A 27,227-nucleotide genomic window follows, 5' to 3' on the forward strand; every position below is an offset into this window, starting at 1 on the left:
ATTTTTTCTTTCTTTCTTTTTTTTTTTTTTTTTTACCCAGAGGGTACACATGCTCTCCAGAAAGAGACATACATGGTGGTCACACTGCAACACCTTCTCTTCTATCCTTCCACCCCGTCAGGACTTAGCTCTCACTGGGTGTGTTTTCCAAGCTGCTAGGGCTGGGATTTGGAGTGCGTGTTCGTCTACGTAGGATCTGGCCACAGGCCGGCCCCAATTCTGATTTTTCATACACCCATGTCACTAAGTAAGAATGCAAACTTTCACATCCATTACCCTGTATTAAGTATCAAAACTGAGACAGTTTTGCCAACTTGGCTATGACATGACCTATTCAGTCATGTGTTTTCCTTCTGATGATGATTCTTCTAATTCCTTTCCTTCATTTCCACTCATGCCATGTAAAATATATGACTGAGTGCACTTTAATTATAAAACTTAAATTCTTAATACATAATTAAAATTTGTGAGTCAGTTTTGAGTCTAATAGAAAAACATGCATTCAATTTCTTTGATGATTTCATAAACATGCTTAAAGTTATATTTATTTTAATTGTGTCTAAAACAGGAAGATGTTATTTAACTATTTTGACTCTGGCTATTTAATGCTAGGATGCATTCACAGAAGCATTTAAATGACCTCATCCAAAAAGATACAAGGATACATTTTTTTTTTTAATTTCTCTATTTCAAAGGCAACATAAAAATTTGAATGGCACCGGCTGGTTTCCTTTCATGCTTTTATTATGACTGCTTGTGAAGTTAAGTACCTTCAACATGTTTATAAGTAGATTCAGAAGCAAAATAAACTAAAATGATTGTTCATGCGCTTCAGTTGGGTGTGAATACTACTAGAGACACAGAGGGGACAAATGTATCCTTTGACTCAAATGCTGTTTCAAAAATCATAGAGTATGTTTAAGTATATGACTGGAAAAGGACAAAAGATTAAATCCATAAACCATTGGGTGGAGGGAGGAATGGGCAAGAAGAACAGACAGAAGCAGTCTTTCAAAACTATGATAAAGGGTGAGCAGGTGGCATGGTGGTTAAGGCACTGGACTCCCACATAGCTGACCACAGTTCGAATTTCAGACCCAGTGGCTTGAAAAACATCAGATGTGTGTGCATGCATGCCTAAATTCTATGAGGAGACTGGAGGAAGAGGGATTTGCAGTATGACCATCCACCCAGGAGGGTGACTTCTCACTTTCCCTGTCTCTGTCTCTCTCTGGCGAGTGCACATGCCCTGTGACAAAAACATTTTTTTTAAATTAAAAATGTTAGTAAAGTTAGTACCTTTTAGTATTTTTTGAGAGCTGACTTTATGTACAATTGTATAAACATTAGGATATAAGCATACTTCCAAAAGTCACTACTAAAAGCCCTAATTATACAACAAAAAAAGTACATACATACCCCATCCTTTGACTAAAGCCTGAAGGGTACAGATGAGTTGTTATCACTATCATGAAAATATGTGTCCTTGTTAAAATGAAAATCCTCCTGGGAGAGATAACAGTTTAAGAGTTGTCAGACATTTAGCCTTTGGAGTAAATGACAGCTCGTGAAGCTGATTCTTTGAATGGCAGAATGAGGACAAGATTAAGGGCACTGGGGACTAAAAATGTGGCAATGAGAAAGTTGTACACAAGCTAAAAAAAATTCCTATATGAAAATAAATGATAGCTGCTTTAAAATAGTGTATGTTAAACTTCAAAGTATTAGTAGTCACATAGCTCATAAAAATGAACAATATGAAAAAAACTATTTAAAGATTTCAACAATTTTTTGCACCAAAATAAACTCATACTTTAATTGCATTTCTTTTTTTTTTTTCATGGTAAAGCAATGAATGAATGCATTTATTCATACAGTAGATGAAAATACTAAGATTACATATCAGAGGCAAAATGGTATCATTTGAAACTATACCTTTCATTTAATTATTTAAAAAGAGAAATACCTGTTGAAGTGTTTACTGTATGAAGGGCCCTGCTAAATACTGCATAGTTAAGGCATAATACCGGTCTTCCGGAAACTTATTTGGGCAAGACAAATTTGATCCAGAGACAACATTTCTGAATAGGTAAATGATTTGAAACAATACTGCAGTGTACAAGTAGTATCAGTAGAAGGTTATTACAGGAAAATAATGATGTAGTTAGTGCAAATGCATAGGTTACTTTGGTCTAGAAAAAATTTATGTAGGATGTAGTGTCTGAGGTCTTTTGCATTAAATACTCCTCAGGGCTCCCCACCCCCCATGCTTATCCTGGAATGCCACAGCCCTTTTCCTTTGCTGGATAAAATGCTGCTCCTCTAAAAAATAACTTAAGAGACCAGTAGTTAGTGTAATGGCTATGTTGCTGAACTCCCATGTAGTTGACCGCAGTTTGAGTCTTGAACCCGGTAGTTTGAACTCACGCCAGGCACGTGTGCATGCGTGCCCAAGATCCTGAGAGGAGAATGGAGAAGGGATTGTGGCATGGCCATACCCCTGGTGGCTGATTTCTCACTTTCTATCTCTCTGTCTCTCTCTTTCTGGCGAGTTCACGTGCCCCATAGCAAAAACCTCTCCAAAAAAAAAAAAAAGTAATTTAAACATTATCCTCGACTTCAAACATGCAAAATTGCACTATTCACTACTGTTTCTATGAAGCTGACATATACTTTCTGTACCTAATATTCCTATCTAATTGTGTATCTCACAGACATAAGTCCTCAAGAGCAGAAACTGCTTAAATCATCCATGTGTCCAACAGCTAAGGAGTCCTTACACTGTAAAAATTGGAGAATGACAGAAATTGAAGAGAAATTAAAGTGTTTTATATACACTAAATTCCATTTCTGTTCCTGAACTTTTTGAAGTCTCCTTATCTATCCTTTGGAACCTTATAATATGATAAAAATCAAATAAAACTGAAAGTTAGTTTGTTTTTTGGATTTTTTTTGAAATGTTTTTGCTGTAGGGTGCACATGTTCTCTGGAGAGACAGAGATATACAGAGAGAAAGAAAGATAGAAATCAACCCTCCAGTGGGGATGCCACCCTGCAATCCTTTCTCCTCCATTCTCCTCTCAGGTTTGTGGGCACTGCACATCCATGCTCTAGTAAGTTTCAAGACTCAGGGTCCAGGACTCAACCACATGAGAATCTAGCAATGCAACTATTACACCATTTGCTGGTCCAAAAGTTAGTATAAGTTTAAAAAATAGATACACAACTTTAATTTTTTATAGAAAAGAAGGTGGGAATTTGATATAATGTAGTGTATTGCCTATAAAGTTAATCTAGCAATAGTAATTCTAAATCAGTCACTATTTTATTCCCACCTACTGAATATAATGAAATGAGATTTCAACTTCTGGACTGTATAGGTGGTACAGCAATATCTTACTGCTTAAGCACAAGCAACAAAGGAATAAATGAATAAATGGGACCATATCAAAGTTGAAACATTTTTGTGCTTTAAAAGACATCATCAGAAAGTGAAAAGACAACCAGTAGAATCAGAATGTTTTCAGTCATATAACTAACAAGGAACTTGTATTAGAGAACAAAAAGGATACTTACAACTCAGTTAAAATATGTCTAAATGGGTACCAGCAGATGGCATTAATGGTTATTTCGCTGGATTCCCACATAGTCGACCACAGTTCAAGTCCTGAACCCAGTGACTTAAAACTCGCACTGGGCACATGTGTGTGCATGCCCCAAATCCTGAGACAGGAATGGAGGAGAGGGGATGAGGCATAGTCATCATCCTGGCGGGGGGGAGGGTGATTTCTCACTTTCTGTTTCTCTGTCTCTCTGGCAAGTGCATATATATTATAACAAAACTCTCCCTTTTAAAATTAAAAAAAAATGTGTAAATGATCTGATCAGACTTTTTCCAGGATATAAATGGTCAATAAGCAAATGAATAGATGCTCAACATCATTATTCATCAGGGAAATACAGATCCAAAGATGAGGTGGTACATTATTACAGTTACTGAGATACGTCAAACCAGAAAGTCAGATAATAACATATATTGGTAAGAATACAGAGAAATTGAAACCTGTATGCATTGCTGATAGAAATTTAAAATGATGTAGACACCCTGGAAAATAGTCTGACAGTTCCTCAAATAATTAAAGACTGAGTACATGACCCAGAAATTCTACTTCTCGTTATATATCTGAGAGAAGTAAAAACATATGTCCACATAAAACTTGTACATGAATTTTATGACAGAATTAATTTGGAATATCCAAAAGGAAGAAACTACCTACATGTCCACCAAATGATGAGTAAATTATATCAGGTATATACATACAACGTAAGGTTATTATCATAAAAAAATTAAATACTTTTTTTTTAAAGAAATTTTTGCTGTAGACGGGACCAGCAGTTAGCGAAATGGCTATGTTGCTGGACTCCCATGTAGTCGACTGCGGTTCGCATCCCAGACCACGTGGCTTGAACTCACTCTGGGCGCATGTGCGTGCGTGTCCAAGATCCTGAGAGGAGAATGGAGGAGAAGGGATTGCAGCGTGGCCATCCCCCCTGTGGAGTCATTTCTCACTTTCTGTCTCTCTGTCTCTCTCTGTCTGTCTGGTGAGTGCAAGTGCCCTATAGCAAAAACCTCTTAAAAAAAAAGAAAGAAAAGAAATTTTTGCTATAGAATGCATGTGCTTACTGGACACACAGAGAAAGACTGAAAAATAGAAAGAGAAATAAGCTCCAGAGGGGGGATGGCCACACTGCAATCTCTTCTCTTCGTTCTCCTCTCAGGGTCTTAGGCACACATGCATACTCACCTGGCATGAATTTAAGCCATGGAGTCTGAGACTCAAACCATAGTCAACCATGTGGGGGTCCAGTGACGCAACCATTTTGCCATCTGCTGTTCCCCCAAAATGAAATACTTATAAATGCAGTATTTTGGCATGGAAATGTTGGAAATATTATGTCAAGTGTCAAAGCACATCATAAAATTCTATACAACGTGGGAACCAGCAGTTAGCGTAATGGCTATATCACTGGACTCCCACATAGTCGACTGTGGTTCGCGTCGCAAACATGGTGTCTTAAAACTCATGCCGGGCGTATGTGCGTGCGTGCCCAAGATCCTGAGAGGAGAATGGAGGAGAAGGGATTGCGGCGTGACCATCCCCCCTGGGGGGTGATTTCTTGCTTTCTGTCTCTATGTCTCTGTCTGTCTATCTGGAGAGCGCATGCGCCCTATAGCGAAAACCTCTCCAAAAAAAAAAAAAAGATTCTATACAACGTATAACTATTTATATGAATGTGCAGAACAAAATGTAGAAACTAAAAGTGAACAGCAATTATTAAGTGTTGGATGTGTGGGGAGATTATGAAGGTTTAAGAGGGGATACTGAGATAGAGTGTCTCCCCATCACAAGCTTCCTGACTCAGCCAACCGAGTGGCTAGAATCACATGTCATTGTGCTAGGCCTTTCGGTTACATCGGGATTTGAACCCAGGCCTCCTATGTGATCTCAACCTGTGAAGCAGTGTCTTAGCAGTGCAAGTCACTTTAACTCTGGGCCTAGAATTTTTTTTTCTTATTTTATTTGATACATACATTAAAAAAATTGATTGAACTAATGATTGCAAATATCTGTACCTATACTTCGAAAGTACTGAATTGTGCACTTTAAATGCTACCTCAGATGAATCATGTAGTTTGTGAGTTATGTCTTGATAAAGTTATTTCTTTTCAAAGATAAATCACTTTAAGTTTGCTCCTAGCCAAATAATTTTATTGTAGTTCATTATTTGCACCAAACCAAATGATTAATTCCTCTGGTAGATCTTATCATCTTATCATTAGAGTTAACATAGTAAGTATTAATCTCTAGAGGTTTATAACTGGCATGTAGTAATAAGAGTTTATTACTTTTGAAGTGTAAGATTCAAGTATCTCAGCACCATGAAAACAATTTTCTAATAAAATTTCATTAAAAATCTTGAACTCCTGCTGTGGAAAAGATTGTTTGGCATTATCTCCAGAAGTGAAGAATTTAATTATTAATCACATGGTTTTGTTTATTATTCTTGCTTAAATTTAATCATATATGGTAATAGTATTAGTAGTTCCACATCCGTGAAATTCCCCCTTGAACTCATAGTTCCCTCCAGCTCTCAGCCTTAATGTCTATATAGATAAAACTATTGATTTCCTCAACTTTTATTTGCTCTTCAACAGCCCTAATTTGACTCCAGGCACTACAATGTCATCAACATTTTTCTTGTTAAATGGAAGTCACTAAAGACTTCCATGTTGCCAAAGTCCTGTGCATAAGACACTCTGTGTCTTGGCAAATTTTCCAAAAACATTTAACCCTATGGCCCTTTTCTCATTTTTAAGCACTCTTGTGTCTCTTATAAGAAATAAAAATACTCATACTTTCTCTCCCCAAGGTTTTTTAGTCTCCTTTGCAAACAATTCCTCTTTATCTGATGCTGTATATTAAAGTTCATTGGCATTCAGAACTGTCCTGCACTTTCTTTGTGTTTACTTTGTCCCTGTTGCTCTCAACCGGACAAGGACTATTATTTCCGATTCTAAAATGTCGTAATCTCAACTATATCCACTATCATCTCTCAACTGGAATGACAGAATGATGTCATAATTATACCTCATACACTTATTCTTGCTTCTCTGCCATCCATTCTGCAGAGTGGGCAGTGGTGAGCTTTAAAAACTATGGTAGAATTTACATACCTCTGTTGAAAATACTTAAAAGGCTCCCTGTTGCATGAAAAAAGGATAGCTCAGAAAACATCATCACCAACCTCCATATTCTCATCTCTCCTGATCCCAGCGCTCCTCATTGCTCTCCCCTCTGTGTTCGCTGTGTTTCTTTACACTGCATGGCCATGTAGCTGTATGAAGGCAGCACGACCTTTCGCTCCTTAGCATAGACATAAAACTTCATAGTGTATTAAAGTGTTGATCATACTACCGAAGTGATAATTTGCCAAGTAAATTTCTATACAATAGATGACCAAATAAATAATAGCTAAGGAGGTGGATAAATAAATAAACAGTGATGACCCCCCTCATTCAAACAGGCTCACATACACAGCACTTGGAAGTCCAGACTAATTTTTCAGACCTGTCAAAAGCAAAACAAATTACTAGTTATCACTGTTTTATGGGACCCAACCACCATGGTAAGATTAGAACAGAAAAACTGTGTGACTAAAACCAACCATTGAAAATTGAATATGCTGACATTAAAACAATTACTATGTAAATTGGTGCTTGCAAATGACTTAAACGGATATATTCTGTAATATGCTGTCACTAACCAGATGCCAAGTTGACATTTTATTACTATTGAGAATGGGACAGACAGAACTTTAGCTGAACCAAAATGGTTTAGTGAGAAATCATGCAAAGACAAAAACTTAATAGAAAATAATGATGTTTCTTCACCTTTCTAAATATTTCTACTTCTCTTACAAATATATATATATATATATATATAATACAAAATTCACCTACTTGGACTGTCATCTATCCATAAAGTCACTTGATGAAGACTTTGATAGGCTGGAAGGCAATAAATTAATTGCTTAAATAATTAATCAGGAGTCTAGTTTACTGACACTGATATTTGTAAACGCATCTAAGATAGCATTTTTGTCCTACCAACGGGTCAAACAAATTGTACTATTAAGTGGTTTCCCTCCCCCACCACCTACTTGGACTGTCATCTATCCATAAAGTCACTTGATGAAGACTTTGATAGGCTGGAAGGCAATAAATTAATTGCTTAAATAATTAATCAGGAGTCTAGTTTACTGACACTGATATTTGTAAACGCATCTAAGATAGCATTTTTGTCCTACCAACGGGTCAAACAAATTGTACTATTAAGTGGTTTCCCTCCCCCACAAACACTAATGAAACTTACTGGAATTGAGTTGATATCCTCTTCTTTTATCACCATTTCAAAAAATTCCCTTGATTATTCCACAAGAACACTAAATTATATCCATCAAGAACGCGAGCTCTTTAGGAAGTCCAGCAAATATGCTCTGCTTATTTCTTGTGATCATTACTATGCAATCATATTTTAACACAGTAAGCATCATATCAAAATGTCAGTCATGTTTTACACAAGTTATACACACACATATAGCATTTTAATCTGTAATATATTTATATAATTAGGAGATCTTTAAAAGTATACTATTACTCTATTCTTCAGGCTATTTCATCCAAAAAAAAAAGATTTGGTAAATAATAATACAGGGTCAGATACCAATATTACTTGAATAAATCTATCAATGAATATTAAGAATATATGTCAAATAACTGGAAAAGATTTCTTGCCTTTTCTAATAAATATTACTGTAAACGGAACAAGAAAGACCTGAATTCACTTAATTTTGAGGACTCTGAACATGATGAGAGCCACCAATTATCATTATAAGTTAAGAAAGAATGGGCATCATCAAACTCCAACTGACATTTACATTTTAATGAAGAGATGTTGCAAACATCATCATGCCAATAAATGTAACACTCAGATGAAATATAAAATTTTCTTGAAAATCCAACTGTCACAAAATGAAGCATAAAATTCAAATAGCCCTACAGCTATAAAACATATTAAATTTGTAATTAAAAGACTACCAGCAGGGTTCTGATTTCTGGGTAAGATGGAATGAAAATATATGCCACTCACTCACATTGAACTCAGCTCTAAAAACTAGACAGTGGTATGTCCTAGCTAATTGAGAATGCTGAAAAGAAATAGTGATAAGTAAAGGAGAAACGGATGTGAAAATTCAAAGTAGAAGTGAAATGATGCCAACTTATTGAGTTTCTTAAAACATATTTGATAGTTAAAGTAAAGCAGTAGAATTGCGTGGGGTTTGCAATGTACTGGGTTGTCAAGAAAGTCATGATGCATTTGTTTCCATGGAAAAATACATCATGATTTTCCCAATGACCTATTACAAAAGAAATGTGAAAGAGCACACTAAAACATGTATAAATAACCTAAAGAAAGCAGAAAAAGGGAGATATGGATGGTGATGGGGGGAGACAAAGGAAACAAACTGAAAACCAGTCTACCCAACAATGTGTGTTTTTCTCAAATACACATGGAACTTTCATCAGGATGTTTTGTGACGGTATTTATAGATCTTAAAACAAATAGTAAGGGACTAAAACTTTACAAAGCATATTCTCTGACCATAATAGAATTAAACAAAAAATTAACATAAATTTAACAGGACAATCTTCAAACAGCTGAAAATTAAGACCAAATTTATTTGTCAAAGTAATTTGTTAAAGTAATTTATTTGTTAAAGTAATGTACTTGTCAAAAAAATTTCAAAGAAACTTAGAAACTATTTTGGAATAAATAAAATCCAAATTTCTGGGTGTATACATATAAAGCAGTTTTTAGAATGAAAGTTTTATAATTCAAAACTTTTAAAAGAGAAGAATAATTCTCAGATCAAAAATCTAAGCTTTCACCTTAAAAAGCTAGATAAAGAGGTACAAGCTAAAACCAAAGAGTAAATTTCCCCTGGCAATTGTGCAATTATCTATATCTTCTTATATAGATTTTTGCTTCATATTATTTGAAAGTTCTTTTATTAAGTGCATAAACATTTTGGAATTTTACATCCTCTTGATGAATCAACCTCTTGATTATGAAATATAATTTTATATCCTACTAATATTCCTTGCCTTGAAATCAATTTTATTAGTTATTAATAGTCAGCTTAGGGACCAGCAAATGATGTAATGCTTATATTGCTGGACTCTCACATAGTCAACCATGGTTCAAATCAGACCCAGAACCTTAAAACTCATGCTGGGCACATATGTATGCATGCCCAAAATCCCAAGAGGAGAATGAAAGAGAAGGGACTGAGGCATGGTCATCCCCTGGGCGGTGATTTCTCACTTTCTGTCTCGTTGTCTCTCTGGTGAGCACATGTGCCCTGTAGCAAAAATCTCACCCTCTTAAAAAAAAAGTCAGTTCAGTTTTTGTTTATTAGTCTTATCATGTTTTTTTTTTCTTATGTACTTTTTAAACATTTCTTACCTTTTTTTATTTTGAAAATTTATATTCTATTACTGTACATCTCTATAGTGGGATTTATGATTTTTCGAAGTACGCATGTAGTACATGGCAATCGAATCGAAACTATTACTATAAATATCATTTTCAACAGAGAACTTTACATTCCTTTGTAAGTATATACATTTCCTTTTAACTTAATTGTGTCTTAATATTAAAAAAGAGTTTGGCCAAGTCTTCATGGCATGTGCTGATAAGATACTATGCTCTGCAGGTGAGGACCACATGGGAAGTGTGGGTTTGATTCCTTGTACAACCTAACAGGTAGGATTCCCTGTAACCTACTGTGGCATGCAGCAAGGAGGCTGAGGCAGGAGGATGCCAGCAAAATACAATTTTGCCTTTAAAGAAAATAGTAAGTTTGTTGGAGGCAGAAAGCATCAATTTGATCATCTGACAATTTTTTATTAGGACGTTTAAGGTATTTACATTCAACATGATTATTGACGTTTGCTCCAAATATATCACATTATTATTATTCTTTCTAATTATACTATTAGTTTTATTATGCATTTTCTCTCTCTCTGCCTTCTTTTTGATTTATTGCATATTTTCAATCATTCTGTTTAATCTCTTTTTGAGGGAACAATAGATTTAACTGTTTGTTATACTATTATTATGGTTGTTTTAGGTTCGAGAGACTATAACGTTAACTTATCAAGGTATAGCCACCTATAACGTAGAAGCTCTACCCTATCACATTTTCATCTCTCTGGTTCCATCCATTATGCTCTTGTCAGACATTGTGTTTCTACTTACGTTATAAGCCTCAAAGCGCATTATCACTTTTCCTAGAAGCTAGTAAATTATATTTTAATGATTTAAACAACAATGACATAATAATTTTTAATATTTGCCTACCTAATTCCCTTTTTATCACTTTTTGTTTTTTGGTTCTGAGTCATACTTCTATTTGAAATCATTTTTCTGAAGGATTTGTTTTGGGGAATTTTTGATGAATTCTGTCTTAAGTTCAATTTTTTCTTTAGCTTCCTGAACATACAGAAAACAGCTATAATAACTTTTTCAATGTGTTTCCTATGATTTCTGTCATCTGTGCCATTTCTACATTAATTTTGCTTAAACAAGTCTTCCCTCATTATCAGTTTATATTTTCCTGCTTCTTTGCATGACTGATATATTTGTTTTCATAATTTTATTTTATTGTGATCAAAACAACCTAACATGAGATCTTCTCTTAACAAATTTTTAAGTGTGCAAAACATTATTCTTAATTATAAATACAATGTTGCACTGTAGGTCTCTAGAACATACTCATTTTGCTTGATGGAAACTTTAGGCTGCTCGGTTAGTAACTTCCCATTTCCCTTCCCACACTCTTTTTGTGACCATCATTTGATTTTCTTTTTTTCTTCTAAGACTTAGGACTTTGCTCTGGATTATATATTTCTTTTTTATTTAAACAATTATTTTGGGGGCTGGCAGGTGGCATGGTGATTAAGGGTGTTGGACTCCCACATGGCCAACTGTGATTCGTGTACCAGACCCGGTGACTTGCTTTCTCGCTTTCTCTCTTTCACTCTGTCCCTCTCTGATCAAATTAAAATAATAAATAAATAAATAAATAAATAAAGTGAGATAAAATCATTATTTAAAAAAGAACTACTTTTATTATTTTAACTTTATTTATTTATTTATTTATTTATTTTTAAATTTGACCAGAAAGTGACAGTGAGAAAGAGAGAGAAGGAAAGTGAGAAAGCAAGTCTCCAGGTCTAGGACTTGGACTGTGGTTGGCCATATGGGAGTCCAGTACCCTTAAACACCACACCACCTGCTGGCCCCTGGATTAGACTTTGACTTAGGTAAGTTATGGCTGATTTGATTGCTGAAGACCCTAGAACTTTCTCCATGGCAGCAACAAGACTATTTTTTCCTTTCTTATTATTAATGTTTTTACTGGAGTAATAGTTTTAATTTCCTTCAAGAACTTTTCCTTTGTATTCACTACTTACCTAAAGGTCTGATGCAAGAAACTGAGTGTTTGATCTGTTTTGACTTTTTACCTACCTTCTTTAGTAAACATTACCATTTCTAGTTTTATTTAAAGTGGGATATGTGTGACACTTCCTTTCACTTCAACAGTTAGAAGCTATTGTAGGGTTATTAATTGGCTCAATTTCAATACTGCTGTGTCTCAGGAAATAATGAAGCTTGAGGAGAGAGGGTGAGATGAGGAACAGATGGTCAATGGAGCAGTCAAAACATACAACGTTCATTGTTTACATTCACCATCGTATATGGGCCTGGTTTGTGGCACCCCAGTACAATTACGACAGTAATATAGATGGTCACTTGTCATAGGTCATCATAATAAGTTCAGTAATAATAAATAATTTGGAATATTGCAAGAATTACCAAAATGTGACACAAATGAGATGAATGAGCATGTGTTATTGGAAAACAGGTCACCGATGCTGGCTTGCCACAAACCTTTAATTTGAAAAACACAATATCCACAAATCAGTAAAGTGAACAGCACTAAAACAAGATAAGCCTGTAATAGTATATACTATATTAACACAACAACTGATAAACCCACATGACTATCTTGATAGATGCAGAAAAATGTTTGACAAAATTAAATGCCCTTTCATGGCAAAGAAACTCTCAAGAAACAGAAGGAAATTATGTCAACATAATAAATGCCACATATGAAAATCTCAGTTAACTCCTACTCACTGGGGAAAAACTGAAATCTTTTTTCTCTAAAATCAAGAGTAAGGGAAGAATGTCTGCTTTTATCACTTCTATTCAACACAGTACTGGCAGTTCTAGCCAGAGCAAATGAGGATGAAAAAGAAATAGAAGGTCTCCAAATTGAAAAGGAAGAAGTAAAATTGTCTGTGTTTACAGATGATATGATACTATGTATAAAAAACTATGCCTCAGATAAGGGATGAATAACCAGAATATACAGGGAACTCAAGAAGTTTAATGGAAAGAAAAAAAAAAAAGAAAGAAAGAAAGAAAAGATCAACCCAATTAAAAGATGGGCAAAAGAGCTGAACAGTCAACTCCCTAAGGAAGACATATGTACAGGCAAAAAGCATATGAAAAGATACTCAATATCCCTTATCATACAGGAGTTGCAAATCAAAACCATAATGAAATGCCACCTAACCCCAGTCAGAATGGCTAATATTAAAAACGTAAAGAGTGATAAGAGCTGGCAAGGCTGCAGAGAAAAGGGAACACTCCTACACTGTTGATGGGAATGTAAACTAGCACAGATGCAGATTTTCAACAGAGCCCTGAGTATACATCAATATTTCTGGTCATGCTAAGAGTGGTCATCTGGGTCACAATTTCTCCAGTCCAACCCCTGAGTTTGGTACTGAAATCAATTTGGGTTGTGGGGGAGACTCAAGTGCTAGAATGACTAAATGTGATTCAATCAAATTAAACCCTGTTACAAAGAGGCTGGTTTTCCTTGGAGTAAAAATCAGATCTACACCTTCGTTATTTCTTGCCAGAACAATTACATTCTCTGATTGTTCTGCTTCTAGTCTCTGCCGTGTTTAACACATCATCAGCCCTGCTGCCAGAAGAATATATAAATATGATCCCATCGTTCTCATGATTAACAATATTTGAAAGACTTTATGTTGACTGCAGGCTAATGTCCAAATTCTTTAGAATTGTTTTCAAGATCCTATATGATCTGGTCTCAACATGCAGACTCATTTATAAAGACGTTCCTAATTCCTTGAGACAAAGTTAGTCACACTTCCTTCCAACTCTCGTTGCCTGAGTGCTGTGTATTATGTCACTTGTCTCATCTGAGTACTATCATTTTGTGTGTCTGCCCACTGGTCTGCGAGCCCTTCAGGGAAGAGACTGTAATTTATTCATCTTTATATCCTAACTGCCTCTCGCCTTCCCTTATGCAGTTCCTGTCTCTCTTGGTTCCCTACTTCTTTCCATGGAGGATATGGGCAGGTAAAGGAAACAAGAGAATATCTATTGTTTTAAGTCGCTGGGATATAGGGGTGATTTTTATCATGACCTAACATCTTGTATGGTATTTTTTACAAAAGTAGATTGAAAAGCAATCAAACAAACACAAAGACAAAATCATATTTTAGATAACAGAGAGAGCAAAGCAAAACAATAACAACAAAACAACAATAATGATAATAATAGTGTTTATCACACCTCTGCTATCACCAGATATAATGCTATAGTAAATGCTTCTCATAGATTACCTCATTTAATTCTTACTAACACACTATACAGGTTTTCCTTTTCTGTTTGTTCCCACATTATTTCACATGAGAAAACTAATCTTTAGAAATTAAATAATGTCCCATTGTGACACAGGTCTCAGATGACAAGTTGTCATTTGACCCTTGATCATTTAATCTATAAAATGTGATTATTAAGTATTTGATTGAGCACGGGATAGTAATTAGTTTATAATGAAGTCTAGTTGAAAAAAATTCCAATATTAAATAAGTGACTTTACTGCTAATAGTCTACTAATTACTGTGTTGTTAGAAAAATTTTGATGCGTCTTTGCATAGAAAAACATAGAAAAAGTACGTCATGACTTTTCTGACAACCTAATAATTTCTACACATACATTCTAGGAAGTCCTGACAGATTCTTCACAGGTATAGAGAAGATTTTGAACAGAACATCACTAATCATTTGAAAACCTGAAAAAAGTAAAACAGAAAGGACAGACCAGAAGAAGACTGAGTCCGCCATGAGAGCTGAGATCGAGTATTTGAGAGATAAGGGAACAAAGATGTTCTGCTGAGAATTTACCTTGGTAGAGCCCCTAGAGAAAAATGCAAGAGTTTGGAGACCACATCCTTCGTGAGCCTCTGGTCGCTCAGATTGATCTTCTAGAAATTAGGAAGTAACAAATAACCCATTAGCTGACTAGGAGTCACCACAGGGGCACAAGAACTAGGTGAAACCAAGAAAATACCTCGCCCCCCCCCCCAAGGGAAAAGAATACCTCCTCTTTATCCACAGACAGTACAATAGAACTCATGGAAATGTCTGATAAAGAAATTAGAGTATTCATAGTGACAAAACTCACAGAGATGAAAGTGAAGAGAGACAATGAATACCAGAAGAAAAAAGCCAATGAGTTCCAGGAGGTGAGGAAGTTCTTGTGAGAGCTGAAAGAGGAAGTACACACCATCAAAACAATCAAATGGAACTTATGGAGATGAAGGCTATAATACAGAAAGTCAAAACCTCCTATGAAATTATTAAAAGCAGACTAGATCATATAGAAAATCAAATCTCAGATGTAGAAGACAGGATTGCTAAACTAGTAAAATCCACCACAAAGACAGAAAATAGCCCCCCAAAATGAGGATAATATATGAGAAATACTGGATACTATTAAACATCCAAATATCCAGATAATTGGTATCCCAAAAGGTGAAGGGACTAATAATGGCATTGACAATCTATTCGATGAAATCCAGGAAGAAAACGTTCCAAATCTAGAGAGGCATTCAAAAATCCAGACCCAAGAAATGCAAAGGACCCCAAATAGGGTCAACCCAAGAAACTCTTCTCCTGGACACCTTATAGCCAGAATGACCACAGCCATGAAGACAAGATACTCAGATTGGCAAGAGAGAAATGTCAAGTTATCTACAAAAGATATCCCATCAAGCTAACAGCAGACCTCTCATTGGAAACAATGTGAGCAAGGAAAGAATGGGAAAATATATTCAAAGTGTTGAGTGAAAAACAATTTCAACCAAAAATACTATATCCAGTAAGATTATCTTTCATATGGGAAGAGAAGACAAGAACATTCTCAGATAAACAAAACCTAAAAGAATTTTCCAACACCAGACCAGTTCTCCAAGAAGTTCTGAAGGGAGTGCTAGCCCAGAAAAACTAAAGTCAGACACACAGAAATAGGAATTCTAAAACAACTAAGAAAATGATCAGCTTAATAGTAGGACAAGTCTAGAGTTGAACGTTATCTTCCAGAATTTAAACAGAAAGACTGAACCACAGCAGAAGATAAAGTATGAGTCTGAACTAGTGAAATAGAATTTTGTGACATTTGACTAGAACATTACTGACTTTCTATGTTTCGTTTTTTAGTGTTAAGGGGTTTTGTCTTCTCTCGAGTTGTGGACAGGTCCATGTATCTACTATTCGAACAGAATACTAGCCTGTTTCCTGACTTGAAGTATTAAGCAAAGTTCTCTTATAATTTTTAAATTTTGGTTTATTAAAGCTAAAGCTGCCTTTATTGAAATTAAAAAAATGTATTTAACAATACCTATTTAGTAACCACAGTAAGCTATATAGCCTCAGCTATGTGCTGTTTTATAGTATATTCATTCTAACCACAGAGTTTCATGCCTAAAATCAATTTTTGTTCTCAGATACATATATATCAGTTGAACTTACTATTGAAAGTATTTAGATTAATTAAGATATTTTGTGAATCAGTACAATGTGGGAAAGAACAAAGGAATGGAAAGCAAATGTAGACACCAGAGACAGGGTGGGAGGAGGATGGGAAATGGCAGAGGATAAGGAATAGGGAGAATGTATGTATGTATGTGTGTGTGTGTGTATATATATATATATACACACACACACAAGAAACAAGAAATGGAATATTATTTGTTGATGATAACGTGTGATTACTCCACCTTACAGTGTATTCTGTCTGGAAAGTCGCATTTGGTATGCGGTGGTGATGTTCAGTGAAAGTATGTAAAATAAATAAATTAATAAAAAAAGAAAGAAAACCTGAAAAAAGTAACAAAATGCATGTGGAACAACTTTTTGAAAATTCTTACTTTAAGGTATCTCTAGATGTAACAAACTTTAAGTTTCATAACTCAACACAAATATGTGCTGCTTGAAGAATTTTAACTACCACTTTGTAGTCAAAAGACTATTTCTGCAAAGTACAGTTATAATTATATGCTTATGTCTAAGCTTGGGTTTTCCTAAAGGCAGACCCTGAAACAAAAACTCGAAAGCAATAGTTTTGGGAAATTAATCACAGAAAGTACTGCAGGGTGGCAGGAGAGTGTGAAGAAATAAGATAGGGAAGGGAAAGAAGCCAGTCAAATGTGTATTGTCAAACTGCTTATTACTTGAGGCAACTGAGGCAAAATCCTGGGAGATGTTTTAGAACAGGGCTCACAATTATCTCACCCTAGGACTATTTGCTCTCCACCATCATTCTTCATGGTTGATACTTGTTCCATAGGCATTAATTCCCCAGAACTTCTGATTCATCCTTTGTGCAGAGACGAGAGAGAGCATTTGCCATATGTACATGTCCTTATAAAGGGCCTTCTTGGCTTGCAGTGGAATGGCGAGTGCTAAGCGGGTATCAGTGCTGTGCTGGCATTATCTGCCAGAGCTTATGACTCACAAGCCTCTTTCTTCCACCAGACATGTCTTTACCTTGAGGTACACACATACACATAGATAGATGATAGGTAGATAGATGGATGATTGACAGGCTGACAGGTGTATATAGTTTATGAGGATAGTTCCGAAAGTTAGTGGAAAAAAAATCAAATGAAAATACAAGTTTATTTTGTTCCAAAAAAAGTAAAAACCATGCATGATGTTTTTATAATACATATTTTCCATGAATTTCCTGAAGATCCCAGTTTGTGTGTGTGTGTGTGTGTGTGTGTGTGTGTATGTGTAAAGGCTATTTTCAACTAGATGTTGTTTTAGTACGTCAACCATAACATGACCAAAACTGAACTCATTATCTGTATCATCAGTCTTAGAAACTCTCAAATGGGACCCTCAAATGTACTCCTAAATTAGTCTGTATTTCATCAGGTCAATTGCTGTTGCCCCAAACATGGGAGTCCTCCTTAACTACTTTTCCCAGTTATCAAATCCTTCCAGTTCTATTACTAAATACATTTTGAAATTTTCTTCTGAAGACCATCTTAAAATTTCACTTAAATTTCTACAACACTATTTTAAATTGGTTTAGGGTCTTCTATTAAATGTTCCTATAGCACTTTATTAAACTTCTTTCTGTAATGTGTATTTCATTTAAAAATTGTAACTATTTGTCAATTTGTATTTTTCATAGTGTTAAGGTCTTGAAATTAAGTAGATTTTGCTCTTTGTTTAATTTCTAATTAGGATACTGGTTTATATGAAACCTTTGGTATATTATCATGATTTGAGTGAATGAATGAATGGTATAAAGTATCCTTTCATCATATTTTACATTTTTGTCATAGAATGCATGAGTTCACTAGAGAAAGTCGTAGAGAGTTTCAGAGAGAGGAAGAGCAGGAAATCACCACCCAGGGGGATGGCCATAGTGTAATCTCTTCTCCTCCATTTTCCTCTCAGGGTTTTGAGCGCACACACACACACTGTCTGGAATGATTTTGAAGCCACTGAGTCCAGGACTAGAACTGTATTCAGCCATGTGCCTTAAATACCATGTCACCTGCTGGTCCCAGTATTCTTATTATTTCATATAGGGTAATAATTTGAACTCACATCAACAGAAATTATTGAAATATTTTGTAGAGGGAAAGCCTTGTTGCATATGATTAATCTTAAATACTTTTGCGGCTGATTTCTGAGGGATTGTATGTGACAGTTAAACATTTTTTTAAAGTCATGAACCCATTTATTGTTAACAGAATAACACTCCTAATACAATCTTATTTAATAAACAAGTTTTATATATATATATATATGTGTGTGTGTGTGTGTGTGTGTGTATGTATATATATACATATATATATGTGTGTGTGTATATATATATATATAAATATAATATATATAATATATATGTAATATTTTGTCTTCATGTTTAAAAAATACTTCTCCTTCTTGGAAATATCACTTGCATTTCCAGAACATTTTGAGGTATGGTGCTTTGGACAGTAGGTATAATTATCCTGAATATTTTATCTTGTGTCTTTGACTTTGTTCAGAAGAATGGATGGGCCTGCATAATTATGGCTGGGGGGTCTGAATTACATTAGCAGTCTTTTCTAGATATGTGCATTATTTATGAAAGTGTCCATTACACTTCCTTGTAAATTACTGACTTATTGCTTTCACATTGTGTGTGTGTGCCATTTAAAATAATCCTCAAATTAATTTCATATTTTTATAGCATATTTATTTCCAAAGCATGGTATCACTTTGAAGTTTGTCTAACTCTTTTTGTTGTTATGGAAAACATCAAAATCTACTTGTTTTATAAATATTGTAAAAGTTAACAGATTCTTATGTTAAATAATTGACAAAGGGATGGGATAAGAAAAGTCTTCCTTTTCAGTTTCTCTAATTGTTAAACAATAAAAAAATCAATTTGAGATTTCTGGATAGTTTCCATAAAGCACATGATAATGTCTTAACTTGAATCTTAATATATTCTATGCTGTTATATTTATTTATTTATTTGTTTGTTTATTTATTTATTTTTTGGAGAGGTTTTTGCTACAGGGCACTTTCGCTTGCCAGACAGACAGAGACAGAGAGACAGAAAGCGAGAAATCACCCCCCGGGGGGATGGTCACGCCGCAGTCCCTTCTCCATTCTCCTCTCGGGATCTTGGGCACACAAGCACACGCGCCCGGCGTGAGTCCGGGACGCGAACCACGGTCAACTACGTGGGAGTCCAGCGACATAGCCATTACACTAACTGCTGGTTCCCATATGCTGTTATATTTAATAAAGATTTTTTTTCAGATTAACTCTTCATTTAATTGAAAGATTTTTTTTCCTCTTAAAGCCTTAAATACTATCCAGTCACTGTCATACTCCCCAGTCAAAGCTGACTAATTAAGTATATTCTTAAAAAGGTTTTAAAATGTACTTTTTCCATGAAAGAGAGAGAGAAATAGAGAGAGAGACACTCTCAATAAGATCCCCACTGTAATCCACCCACCCTCAGCCAGTATGGATTATGGCATGCAAGCTCTTATGCAGTGTGCAGAATGAGGTCTTGGGACATGAACCAAGGATCTTCTCGTGTGAATCTGTTTGCATTACCCCTGTGCCACAATCTAACCCCAAGTGTAATTATTATAGAAGTTAAAGCTTCAAAACTTTGCAAGTACTCCATCTAAAGCTTAATTATGTATCAGTGGAAGCAATTTTGATGAATATCATTTATCTTTCTATTATTTAACAATTGGGAAAATGTGCATTAACAAGAGTACATTATTCAATGCACTGATATATTTGAGCTCTTGATATGAGAGGATAAAGTAATTTCTTTTTTAAAAAATAATAATTTATTTATTTAATTTCTTCATTATTATTATTATTATTATTTTTAATTTGACCAGAGAGGGACACAGAGAGAGAAGGAAAGTGAGAAAGCAAGCCACCAGATCTAGGACTCGAACTGTGGTGAGCCATGTGGGAGTGTCCAGTGCCTTAACCACTATGCCACCTGCTGGTACCAAGATAAACTAACTTCATTAAGAGGGAGCATGGAGGCCAGCAGATGGTGTAGTTGTAAAGGTGCTCTATTCCCACAGTGCTGACCATTCTTTGAGTCTTGGACCCAGCTTCTTGAAATTCACACAGTGTACATGTGCATGTGTGTCCAAAATCCTAAGAGGAGAATAGAGAAGGGATTGTGGCCTGCCTGTCCCTCCTGGGGGGGGGATTTCTATTTATTTATTTATTTGTTTGTTTATTTATTTATTTTTTGGAGAGGTTTTTGCTACAGGGCACTTTCGCTTGCCAGACAGACAGAGACAGAGAGACAGAAAGCGAGAAATCACCCCCCGGGGGGATGGTCACGCCGCAGTCCCTTCTCCATTCTCCTCTCGGGATCTTGGGCACACAAGCACACGCGCCCGGCGTGAGTCCGGGACGCGAACCACGGTCAACTACGTGGGAGTCCAGCGACATAGCCATTACACTAACTGCTGGTTCCCATATGCTGTTATATTTAATAAAGATTTTTTTTCAGATTAACTCTTCATTTAATTGAAAGATTTTTTTTCCTCTTAAAGCCTTAAATACTATCCAGTCACTGTCATACTCCCCAGTCAAAGCTGACTAATTAAGTATATTCTTAAAAAGGTTTTAAAATGTACTTTTTCCATGAAAGAGAGAGAGAAATAGAGAGAGAGACACTCTCAATAAGATCCCCACTGTAATCCACCCACCCTCAGCCAGTATGGATTATGGCATGCAAGCTCTTATGCAGTGTGCAGAATGAGGTCTTGGGACATGAACCAAGGATCTTCTCGTGTGAATCTGTTTGCATTACCCCTGTGCCACAATCTAACCCCAAGTGTAATTATTATAGAAGTTAAAGCTTCAAAACTTTGCAAGTACTCCATCTAAAGCTTAATTATGTATCAGTGGAAGCAATTTTGATGAATATCATTTATCTTTCTATTATTTAACAATTGGGAAAATGTGCATTAACAAGAGTACATTATTCAATGCACTGATATATTTGAGCTCTTGATATGAGAGGATAAAGTAATTTCTTTTTTAAAAAATAATAATTTATTTATTTAATTTCTTCATTATTATTATTATTATTATTTTTAATTTGACCAGAGAGGGACACAGAGAGAGAAGGAAAGTGAGAAAGCAAGCCACCAGATCTAGGACTCGAACTGTGGTGAGCCATGTGGGAGTGTCCAGTGCCTTAACCACTATGCCACCTGCTGGTACCAAGATAAACTAACTTCATTAAGAGGGAGCATGGAGGCCAGCAGATGGTGTAGTTGTAAAGGTGCTCTATTCCCACAGTGCTGACCATTCTTTGAGTCTTGGACCCAGCTTCTTGAAATTCACACAGTGTACATGTGCATGTGTGTCCAAAATCCTAAGAGGAGAATAGAGAAGGGATTGCGGCCTGCCTGCCCCTCCTGGGGGGGTGATTTCTCACTTTTTCTCTCTCTGTCTCTCCAGCAAGCACATATGTCCTACAGGAAAAAAAAAATGATCTCTTTAAAAAAGAAAAAAAGGAGAGAGAGAATGAACAGGAATCAATGAATTCTGTCAATGAGTACAGTGACTGTTATGACATAAAAGCTCTGGTTGGGAAAGTATTAGACCAAGTCATGTTTCCACAGTCATCTGGTAACACAATGAATAAATAACAGTACAAGATACACTACAGCTTTGCATTTGACATAACTGTTTTTCTTCCTCTATCATCTCTAGCTGTAAGCACAAGATGTACCTGGAAAGACTGCCAAACACCAGCATCATTATCCCATTTCATAATGAAGGTTGGACTTCACTCCTGCGGACCATACACAGCATAATTAACCGAACCCCGGAGAGTCTCATAGCAGAAATCATCCTAGTAGATGACTTCAGTGATAGAGGTAAGATACAGTTGATCTGATTCTGTTATCACCCACATAATCATTCAGATCTTCTCAAAAAAAGAAAAAAAGGCAGACAGCGAGAGTTTCGTTCTGATCTGATTCCATCTGAAAGGTAATTATGTCTTATCTATATTGTGATTTCATAAAATGTTGACTGGATGCAAAAGCAACTTAATGAGAAGCTATCGATGTCATTTGAGGAACTATAAGAAATTTGCATTTCATTTCTGTTTTAAATAAGACAGGTGTTGGCAAAATGCCTCAAATTCTACTTTCAGCTTCAGGACAAACACTGCATAATATAGTATTGTAGGTATATATGAGTGGAGAAATATTTGAGTAGAACTTTAAAATTTGTTTCTGTTTCTGAAAAGTGTATCTACACTATTATTTACTAGTATGAGACATGATCCAGGCTGTATTTGTGTTGCTTCATAAATATTAGAAATTATAAGGGACACAACTACATATTTTTGCTTAGCAATTTTATCATATCAGAATCATAACGGAACAATCTAGCAAAACTGTGTAATAGAACATTTGACATAAGTTTTAATATTTTTATGACTCTGACAAAACATGAGTTGGTTTATAAGACAGGAGAATGAAATTATGGAAAGTTTTCTGAGAGTTGGACTTCATACATCAAATTCAATCTAAATGTGAGAGTTGTTCATACTGCAGAGAAAGTACAGTCCTCCTTTATTGGCTTGTGTTAGCCTAGAGAAGGAAAGCTTTCCAATGATATTCACCTATTTTGGGTATAATTTTCTAATTTGTATTTTATTGCATGAATGAGTCACTGAACTCCACTGTATCTAAAAGAATGACAGAAAAATAATTTGATTGACTAGTTTTCTTAGGTTTCAAAAGAGAGTGCATGTTGAGATGCTGTGGCTTAATTGAGGTTTTGGAAATTTCATTACCAGCAAAAATGTCACTTCTTCATCATAGTCAAAAATTCTATGCAAAGACTGTTTAATGTGTTAATTTTGAGGTTTCTTTAACACAGTTATAGTCTCCAATAATTCATCTGAAATAATGAGTAAAGACGGGCCTAGCATTAAGAGATATTGAAGCATATGTGACAAAAATGAGGTTAACACCATTCTATTAAAATGTAAACTACCAAATCAGTCATTTGGGTTGGATATGAAGTCATTTTGGCATTGTATTACATAGGTAGACATTTATACATTCAATATTACCTGAAAATAAGAGCCAGTATCCAGAATAGAAATGTTCAGAAATTTACAAAGCAGCTGAAACTATGCAATCATTTCTTTTGATTCAAATTGGGACTACTTATGTCAAAATAGTCATTATTAGCTCAGCCCTCTTAAAATAGTAATAATAGGTACTTAATATGTTAGTAAAGCTAAAATTTTGTTCTTAAATGAAAAATAAAATACAGATCTGAGGTTGAAGACCACCAAGTAAGTAAGTAGTCTTTTTTGATTGACGGGTACTACAAAATATAGGTGATATTTCTCTGGATAACTCTTTTACATAATTAACTTTGTGTTGGTAAACTATTACAACAGACTTGTGACCTGGGAGTAATATAGTAAGAAACAACTTGATAGTATAAAATTGTGGCTTGGGAACCAGCAGTTAGCATAATGGCTATGTTGCTGGACTCCCCCGTAGTCGACTGCGGTTCGCGTCCCGGACCCGGTGGTTTAGCACTCACGCCAGGCGCGTGTGCGGGTGTTCCCAAGATCCCAAGAGGAGAATGGAGGAGAAGGGATTGCGACATGACCATCCCCCCTGGGGGGTGATTTCTCGCTTTCTGTCTTTATGTCTCTCTCTGTCTGTCTGGTGAGCGTATGTGCCCTATAGCGAAAACCTCTCAAAAATAAATAAATAAATAAATGAAAATAATAATAAAATTGTGGCTTATAAGTCATTTTTCACTGATTATTTCTAAGAGATACTTTTCAGTTAAAAGTTTTTAAAGACAGATAAAAATAATAGGACCTACTTTTTTTGGCTTCAAATAACTGTCATCTTTGTCACAATGGCAACTTTGATAAACTATCTTTCTGCATATAATATTACTTGGGAAGTAAGCTGTCAATTTAATAAGCCTTAGTGAAGTAGATCAACAGAAAAAGGATTATTAGGATAGCAATAGTGATTTTTTTTTTTACTTTCTTATCGGATATTTTTAAAGATTATAATTCTTTTAATGCTTAGGTAAATCATTCATTAATATATTTTATTCCTATGAACTATCAAGTTGAAAGTATTTTATATGTAGAAATAAAGGTAAACTTTGGAAGAAATAAGTGATAAAAATACTTTGAAAACTTTTGTGATATGTTATAATTATAAAGATATATGAAATAGGAAAGATCTTTCTGTCAACTTTCTGTTTTGGACTATAAAAAATCTCACTTGATAATATTATTTCATGTATATTATAGTGGTGGGCCTAAGAAGCATTATTTCTGCTTTCTGAATTATGGGAAATACAAGTAATCAAGGTAATGAATGCAGGTCAAAATCGCAGCATCATTAACTGTATGACATTGAGTGAATTAATTTTTCTGAGTTTCAAATTTATCAAAATGAAAAGAATAATAGAGTCTCCTCATAGAGAAGATATGATCGAGAATCATGATTGGTTAAGGGAATCATGCTCTACATACAGGAGTAATTGCTCTCAGCTATTAAACTATACTCACCGAATACACTTAAATACCCTCCACACTTAATTGCAGAGATCTTCCCAATTTAATCAAATATAACCCACAAAAATCTAGCCAGTGAGCTCAAGAAACAATGGAAGTTGCTCAGATGACATATGAAGATTGTTATAAAAATTCATAACATATTAGAAAAATTAGAACTGCTTTAGCATTTAAAAAAAATCTCCAATATCAGTAAGCTACTATAAATTCTAAAGCAAAATAAAATTGTAAGAATTTAATTAAAAAGGCAATCATGTTATCTACCCAAGTTGTATGAATAGTCTTATATGAGTGTTTACCAGAATCCTTTTCAAGATTAGTTTCACTCCTATATTAATAAAAAAGAAGGTATTCCAGTGCATCTCTTATTTATAGGACCTCTAAGAAACTTTATCTACTCTGTTCTATTTTGTTATCTCTATTGCTCTGGTGTTAAAAAGCTATGATTATCTTATACTAGTTTTTGGACAACCCTAGAAATTCTAAAATCTGTAGTATGTAGAAGTTTTTTCACCTACTCTTTACAAATCAGATTAAATAGTCTAGACAAAATTTAAAGTTGTAGAAAGATGTATGAAGCCTGTTGACTTTCCTTTAGAAATTATTTCTTTTGGAGAAAGATGTAGGGAGCCTGTTGACTTTCCTTTAGAAATTATTTCTGCAGGTTACACTTCAAATTTATTTTCAGGGAATCATTCCAATCCCAATTCGGTTCAGTATGCAACTTAATAACTTTGCATTATACCTCCTCCAGATATTCTGCAATGTCCTTTAGCCAGAGGCAATGAAATTTTGACAAGACTTGATGAAATACTACCACTTTTTATTTTATGTCCTCCAGGCCAGCAGAATGGCTACACAGGACAGAAATAAATAAATAAAATAGAAAAGTCAATGTTTTAGCTGTGTTATTAAGACAAATGTATCATTATTAATTCCTGTTTTTAACACATGTAAGTATCATAGTAATTGAAAAATAGTGTAGTAGTGAGTTTGACAGCAGTAGAGAAAGAAAACTAGTAAAATATTTATTATTATATTAATAGAATAATAGATAATCATTATCAAGAGCTTATCAAAATCTGCTCTGCTTGAATAAGTTGCCCCAATTTTCAAAATGCTTAAAATAAAAAAGACTGAATATCCCATCCAACATACTCAGTTTAGATATTTTTCCTAAAGCAAGCTTAGTAAACAATGATTTTTAGCCTTAGAACGTAAGCCTACCATCCATAAAAACATGAAGGTGCAGGCCTGCAGGTAAGTTTTCAACAACCACCACTGTATTTTTGCTATCTGAAGCTTCCCAAAGTTAGTGAATGTGACTTCTTAAAAAAAAAATATATATATAAAAAAAAAAAAAAAAAAAATTTTTTTTTTTTCCCAGTAAGCTCTGAGAAATGCATTTAACAACTTAACTTGAGGCCTATAACAAGGCTTTATGATGACTTTAAAGCAGGACTAATCCTGGGCTTATCTCCAAATTCCAGGCAACCTTAACGGCATCCACATGGAAAATGTTGAAATGTGTGAAATAAGATGGAGCTTAACCTCAGAGATAGGCTATATTTGAACCTGACAATTCTCTGAACTTTGTATGCTTAGATGAATGCAAGTTCAAATTGAGGATAGTCACGGGAGAGCTGCTGACACACTTACTTCCCTTAATGCAAGTTAGGAAGGTACTACCGTGAACCTGGGAGCAGGCGCACCAGTGCGAGCACATAGACACACCTTCACTCGCTCTTGTTCCCGCTTGTTTCAAACTTCCTGATTCAAAAAGGTGGATAAATGAGTGTTTTCATTTCACAAAGTTCTGCTATTCTCTGTGTACGTACTAGCTGAAGGAAAACCTGGAGACTTGAAACTTTCATCCCAAGCTAGCAGTACCAGCAATTTTTAAAGAAATTCAGCTTATTTTCACTCAGATAGCATAAATCCTTGATTTCAAGTGTGGTTTATGGCCTAGCCACATCAGCAACATCTTGAAGCTTCTTAGAAATGCAGAATCTCAGGCCTCATCCGGATAAATCAGAATCTTCATTTCAACAAGATCTATGTGTAGT

General features: G+C 35.0%; 1 protein-coding gene across 1 annotated transcript in view; it reads left to right on the plus strand.

The window, feature by feature from the left end:
• Positions 1–22,482, plus strand: part of LOC114007454 (polypeptide N-acetylgalactosaminyltransferase-like 6) — a 579,519-nt gene extending 557,037 nt beyond the window's left edge. Inside the window, exon 5 of the mRNA XM_027771039.1 lies at positions 22,296–22,482. Within this exon, the coding sequence (XP_027626840.1) occupies positions 22,296–22,482 (187 nt within the window). The remainder of the gene's footprint in view (positions 1–22,295) is intronic.
• Positions 22,483–27,227: the final 4,745 nt, after the last annotated feature.

This window comes from Tupaia chinensis, unplaced genomic scaffold (assembly GCF_000334495.1).
Source record: "Tupaia chinensis unplaced genomic scaffold, TupChi_1.0 Scaffold000179_1, whole genome shotgun sequence".
Taxonomy (NCBI): domain Eukaryota; kingdom Metazoa; phylum Chordata; class Mammalia; order Scandentia; family Tupaiidae; genus Tupaia; species Tupaia belangeri.